The sequence below is a fragment of the Cyprinodon variegatus genome, unplaced genomic scaffold (genome assembly GCF_000732505.1).
Source record: "Cyprinodon variegatus isolate N-32 unplaced genomic scaffold, C_variegatus-1.0 Scaffold314, whole genome shotgun sequence".
NCBI classification, from domain to species: Eukaryota; Metazoa; Chordata; class Actinopteri; order Cyprinodontiformes; family Cyprinodontidae; genus Cyprinodon; species Cyprinodon variegatus.
Window position 1 is genome coordinate 203,150 of NW_015150767.1, and position 6,891 is coordinate 210,040.

The 6,891-nt window shown below is 35.8% G+C and overlaps 1 protein-coding gene across 2 annotated transcripts in view; it reads right to left on the bottom strand.

Annotated features, from left to right (window-relative positions):
- Positions 1 to 2,206: 2,206 nt before the first annotated feature.
- Positions 2,207 to 6,891, bottom strand: part of nucb2 (nucleobindin 2) — a 16,244-nt gene continuing 11,559 nt past the window's right edge. For both annotated transcript variants that reach the window (XM_015384486.1, XM_015384488.1), the window contains exons 11-13: positions 6,159 to 6,329; positions 5,756 to 5,810; positions 2,207 to 3,231 (exon numbers count right to left, since the gene is read on the bottom strand). In XM_015384486.1, coding sequence (XP_015239972.1) covers positions 3,119 to 3,231; positions 5,756 to 5,810; positions 6,159 to 6,329 — 339 coding nt within the window. In that variant the 3' untranslated portion in view covers positions 2,207 to 3,118. The remainder of the gene's footprint in view (positions 3,232 to 5,755; positions 5,811 to 6,158; positions 6,330 to 6,891) is intronic.

The window sequence follows — 6,891 nt, forward strand, 5'->3', positions numbered from 1 at the left end:
GTCAAAACATTATAACTTAGATTCCTATAAAATAAACGTATAAGCTCTTTTACTCAAGGAAAAGGGGATAAAAAGACAACTGAACTAATTTGTTTATCTTTAAGAACTACAGGAATGAAATTGTCCCAGTACAAGGTTTAATCCAAACCAATCTAAGTAACCGAGAGCTTAATGTGTGGGTTTTTCATGCCAAAGGTGGGACAACATATTTTCTCAGAAGTTCAAACTGTACCTCGGTAGATTCAGAGCTAAAAAAAAAAAAAAAAAAAAAAAAAGAATTTTTTTTTTACAATATTGTTAATTTTGCTTGAACCGCTCAGACTACTCTACGGAAGGAAATGTGTGAAAATGAACAATGGACTTTTGTTTGGAAACTTTCTTTCTTGAGCCACAGGAAGGATTACACTACAGAGGGGACAGATACTAATTTTACACCTGAACTTTATAAGGAGGGATGGTGTCCAGCTGCTGATATGCAGATATTAAGGAAGTGACTGGATGCCCACTGCCTCAGACGAGAACAGCCCACTGGCTGTGATGGGGTGATGGAAGGTCATAGATATTCGGACTGGACCCGGATGAAATAAATAATTGGACTGACACACCAGATTTCTTATTCACAATAAAAAAATATGGTTTAATGATTTATCAGAAACAGGTTGATTAATACAGATCCATAAATGATGTATGTATGTTTGTATATAGATAGAAAAGTCAGATTTCTGACTTTTTTCCCCACATCAAACTGAAATAAAATGTAAAAATCAGTCAACTTTTTTTCTTTATTTTCAGTGGCCCTAATCCTCTTCCGTAAAATAGTTTGCTGCTTTTTGAAAGATTTTATTCATGTCCATTTTGTCAAATAAAATAATTTTGCCCCTAATTGAATGAAACTCTTAATTACAAATGTATTGGATATAATTACATTCTCTTTCACTTTAACTTTGTTTCCATTTAACATAATGCTTAAGTGAAATATTATTTTCCTTTAAAATATATGAGAGCATGTTTTTTTTTTCTGGCTGGGTAAAATAAGCTTGACAGGTAAATAATTTTATCTTATGATCCACTTGGTCAGTGAATCAAAAAGTTAATTTCGGACGCTGACTGCATGTAACAGCAACCTAGGAGTAGACAGCTGCTGCTCTGCCGCAGAGGCAGCCTCCATCATCAGCTCATCATCTTCCTTCCAGCAACCTGAGGAGCAGATTAAGTGCTTCAGAACAGCTTGTTGAATTTTAACAGCACCCCAGTCAACCCTGAACCTACTGTAGAGAACTGTGCCTCTCCTCTGAGTAAATGACTGGTGGTGAGGGGAAGGACCCTTGGTGGAGCTGGTCTTGCTGCAGGTGAAGGCAGCAGAGCAAAGCCATGTTTCTCCTCAGCAGGCCACATTTCTTCAGTAGGCCAAGGTGGGAGGATTCTGTGTTCTTATGGAGCTAAATCAGTGACGGCTTGCATTGACATCAAATAAGAGATTTGGCATTGAAAATGTAAAAACTGAAAAACAAAACACTGAAAATTCAAAATTTCCTTAAAAAAAAAAGGATAAACAGACAGATATACATACATACATGGCAGTGGCAGCCTAGTGGCTAGGGCATAGAGCTTTGAATGCAGAGGGTCTGAGTTCGAAACCCACAGATTGCCACTCTGGGCCTCTGAGCAAAACCCTTAACCCAACACGGCTCCCTGGGAGCCCCATGATGACAGCCCACTGCTCCCCAAGGGAATGGGTTAAATGCAGAGGTAAATTTCTCCTATGTAAGATCAATAAAGTTCAATTATTAATCTCCAATATAGTAAATTCACCTGCCCGATAGCAAAGAGGACAAAATATATACAATTAGATTTAAATAATTAGAATAAAACAGTCCTTCAAGACGCATTAATAATCAATTAACCCATATAGCCTTCACTGCAATATAACAACTATGCACCAATTTCCTTGGGGAATTTTCTAGTTTTCTTTTACTCTTATTGTCTTCTATTCTATTATCCAACTCATGTAAAACACTTTAAATTGCCCCTGTACTGAATTGTGCTATACAATTAAACTAACCTTGGGGTGCCAATAACGATGATCCCCCAGTGCTCCTAAAAAGTGTTTCTTCTCAAATCCATTGTATTCACTGATAATGCACCAATCTACTTTCAGGGCTCTAGGTTTAGAGCATTTTTTGTAAAGTGTTGTAAAGATACAACTATTACACTTGCGAGATCATTCATTTAATTAGCAACAGTCAAACAATGTACAGAATGATGCCATTCCACAGGAGACTTCTGACTGGAAAAATAAAACAGAGTTAACAGGCTTATATTTTAGCTGAACTATTTCCATGATCAAAATTAAATTAAGGATAAAAAACAAAAACAAAAAAACAATCTGTCCCCTGAGAGTCAACTCACACAGTCCTCACCTATCTTGTTAAACTTCTACAGGTATTTTCCAGTGGATTTGAGAATAAATAAATTATCATGAACAAAACACAAACTGAGTATTGATATACTAAACACATGGAACTGAATCACAGTTTAAAATGTTAAAATTAAATATACAGCGCAGGAATGATGATTTTTTTTCAATTATCCAGTGCAGAGGACACCATGGATCCAAAACTAAAAAGGGTACATTTAAAACAGGAAGTAAGTGACATAACTTCAACCAAAAAAATTTTTTTACTGACATTCACTTTTCTCAGGATTATCTTCTAATTACAAAATATGTGTCCAGTCTCAGCTGTAGATGATTTCTTTTATAAACAAACCTCAGTCCACAAAACCAAACAATAATTTATCCTGTGCTTCAACACCAGGATTTTCCCACAGAGGATTCAGAGTTCTCTTTGTGATGGAAGTTTGTAATAACTGAAACAAAATAACCGATTGTCCGTGCAGAAAAGCCTGACTCATTTAGCTGATTTGGCCCCGGAAAGGGGAAAGTTGGCACTGGCACTAAACCTGAGCCCTGATTCAGCTTCCTTCATGGGCTTCTAATGCTTTGGCTGCTTTTGCTTTTCCTTTCATCAGAGATAATTTTGGAAATCTAACCAGAAAATTGGTTCACTAAAAGAAAATGCTGAGACTTTCACTCCTAGAAGGCATGGTGATGGAGGGCCTAGGAGTGTCCAGGCAGCTGTACTTCCTGTTGCTGGTGACCAGGTGGCAGTGGTTGGTTGTTCCCTGGTACGACTGGTGCCGTTCCACCGTCTGCTATCGGGCCCCCAGGCTCTGCAACAGGAGTTACAAGTTGAAATACTAGTGATCAACATAAAACCCTTTCACATTGATTTACTTGCACCACTGTCTGTTCAGACTGAAGAGTTACATTCAGGTTTTTTCTTTTAAAAACCTTTATATTCTGTTGGTTCATAATCACAGACCTAAATTACACACAAAATGGAGGAAGATAATAGGATGGGTGTATGCACTATTTTTCATGAATACAAGTTTACAGTTTTACAGTACTTTTTACTACGATATACCTAAATTAAAATTCTACTTCCTTTCAAGCTAACCATCTGGTAAATAATGTCCCCCTGCATGTAATTTGACCCTTTTCTAAATGCAGCTGCTTTGTTTCTGGTCTCAGAGAAACCCAGCAAATGGGGTCTGGGATGAAGTTTAGAGCCAGGTTTGGCTATAACGTCAAGATCTTTAAACATCTAACAGAACTCTGTTTATGCAAGGGCAAAAGCAGTTTAAGCCATTTGAAAATAAATTTTTAATAATTTGTGTTTACAGGCTACAACCAGCCAGGTAGGGAACATGTGAAACCAAAACATAACTTCTTGGCCTCAATACAAAATACTATGTATGGAAGAAAGTGAACACTGTGCATAATCTCTACACACCATCATCACTGTGAAATATTATGGTGGCTGCATGGCAGTGTGGATACTATTCTTCAGAAGGGACATTTCTGCATGGATTCAGATTGGGATTAATACAGATGAACATCTCAGTTCTGATTTTTATTCATGGGGGGGAAAAAAAGGAATAAAATTACATTTTTATAAAGATGCACTTCTGAGCTGTGTTGTTTTCATCAACGATGATGAAATTACATTGTTAACGCTCCTTTTTTTCATGATAACAACAACTGAAAAGCTAAACATGGAACTTTGATGACAAAAATATGATGAGTCATAGGTGTGAGTTTTCGTCAATTGCGCTGTAATCTGTTGGACAAGTTAAGCAGTATCAGCAGTGCTGCTGCGTCCGGTTTGGTCAAGCTGCCCACCTGCTGTGCAGCGGTGCAGATTCTGCATGAGCACAGATGGATCATGGTAGCAGCGGCACGGAAGAAAATAAGCTGGAATGGTCTGGTACTGCTAACTCTGCTCTCACCAGCTGTGCTTGTGCAGAAATCCGCTCTGAGTCTGCACTTCTCACTCCACACTGATGGTTCGCTCTAAGCAGTATGGCTCTTCCTGCCCTCACTTTTTAATAAACTATATGTGGCTGATCATCCTCTGCCAAGCGTGAAAAACACCTTCATCTAACAATCAAGATTTTATTTCTTCCAGCTCACAAGAGGTGATACAAAACAGTCTTTAATTTTGACCAAAAGGAATCCCTAAATTATATCCAAAGCAAATATTTTATTGAATTCTGTTTATTTGTGGATAAAGAGCCAGGTGAAAAGGTACATTGATCTTAGAAAATTTCTCTCCCATTATTCTTGTTCCTATATATTTAAATATGATGTAAATGTTTCTGTGTATTCTCATTAAAACATTTTCTGTGTTTCCTTTAAATATGTCAAAACTTTAATTACCGCATTCATTCAATTTAGGTCTGGATTTCAATGGCATTACAAGGCAAATATGGAAGTTTTCTCTGTATTTTTTTTTTATATCAAAACCCTGTGAATTTAAATTTACTTTGACCCCTGTGCAGCAGTAACCAAGGGGCAAATTAAAATTAAGCCCAAGTTAGAAAGATTAATGTTTTGTTCTTTGCTTTTTTGGAGCAATTAAGTTTTTATTGATCAGTGTATAATGCATAATTCCAATTAGATCAGGAAGTGTTTGCTTTGAGATGGAAACCTTGTATGTCTAAAACCATTCCTTTATTGGAAATTTTGCTAGCTTACCCCTCTGCTATATTAAGCAATATGATGTGATAAACTAGATCTGCTATTTTCACAACTTTTGTGAGACACTTTTTTTTATAAAGTAGGGCATTAATTCATAAAAGAGGTTATTTGCATTCTATGAATCAAAGTTTTCTGCCCAACAGCAATTATGAACTTCATTCAGCATTCTATACCCAGCTATTGTAGTAACTAGGCTAAAGCTGTCAGTCTGGTAAACAGTCTGGTTGTTACTCGAAATTGTACAGGTAAACTTTTTTTTTTCCAACATAAAACTGAATAAAACTAGACTAAAATCCTTTTAAGTTTTAGTCAACTAAAACCGACTAAAACTATCACATATCTTAATGACTAAAATGCGACTGATAACAGTTTTCGTCCTGAAGATTAAGACTAAATCTAAGATGGTTGTCAAAAACAACACTGTTGCTTAGTTCATCAAAATGTAATAAAATAAAAGATTATGACCTGGCTTCTTTGAAAAATAACTTAGGCTAAAAAACTAAAATCATGGGTGGCTGTGTCCTTTTTTTACATTTCTTTATAAAACAAAATGTAGAAGACCAAAGCTGGAAAACTTGGACCTTTAACTCAGTCAGTGGCTTTAAATATTTATTTTTTACCATCACATAAAGTTTTATTAATTGTCATACTTACGTTTCACTTCATCTTTATAAGTTTGGGTTTTAATCCTCTCCACTTCTTCCATTGCCTGGACAGAGGAGGGAAAGAAGAAAAAAAAAAAGAGAAAAAAAACCATTAATGCTTTACCTTATTTTTATTGATGCATCATCTACAGTAAAATGTGTTTTAATTTCAGGGTCGAAAACTGTATTTTGAAACCATTTGAGGGAAGGTGTGAAAAAAAAATCTTAAAATATACTAAATCAGTGATGCCACTTTATGTTTCTAATATTAGCTAATCCTGCAATTTATTCACGGATCAGCTGAAGTATGATGTCACAGTGTCAGCTAGTGTATCTGTAGTTATGCAAAAGTTAAAGTCATATTTCTTAGTTTTGTTAAGCACATATATAAAACTAGAGGTTCCTTAATTTACCTGCTTTAAGTCCAACTTCTGAGCATTCAGTTCTTCCTGTTTTCTCTCCAGGTCCTCCCTCTGTTTCTGCAGCTCCACTGCCTTCATGTTGATGCTGTTCTCTTCTGTGGCCAGCTGCCGCTCGTACTCCCTCAACTCCTCCTCAGTGTAAATGGGGTTTTGATCTAAAGTCTGTGGGGGGCAGGAAGAATAAACAATGAAACAAAGGTCAGACTTAAATGGCTCAATTCCCCACATCCTATTCTACAAACTGATTCCAAATATTATAGTGAAAAAGAAAGCCAAATTAATAAATTCCTCAAAAGCACAAAGACAAGCATACTTTGCATTCAAGTAGAGCAGGTACGTGTTGATCTTCATAAGCATAACATAAAAATCTATTATTTTTAACATATTAAATTTCCCTTTGGGATTAATAAAGTTTTTTTTTTTAATTCAATTGAATCTAAATTTAATGAACTATGCACATGAACTTGTCCATATCTAAGAACAGAATAAGAAATACAGAAACATAAACCATAACAAAAGGCTAGATAAAGTCATCCGCTTATCTTGCAACCATGTACAGCAGTGTTTCCGCCCCTTTTTTGATTTGTGCCCTTTGGGCATTTTGTCTTACCATAAGTACCCCCTCATTAAAAAGTATTGATAATCGTCCAAAAGTGGAACGTACAATAACTGAAATAAAGACTATTTTACATAATCTTTTAATTTGATATGATTTAATTCATAT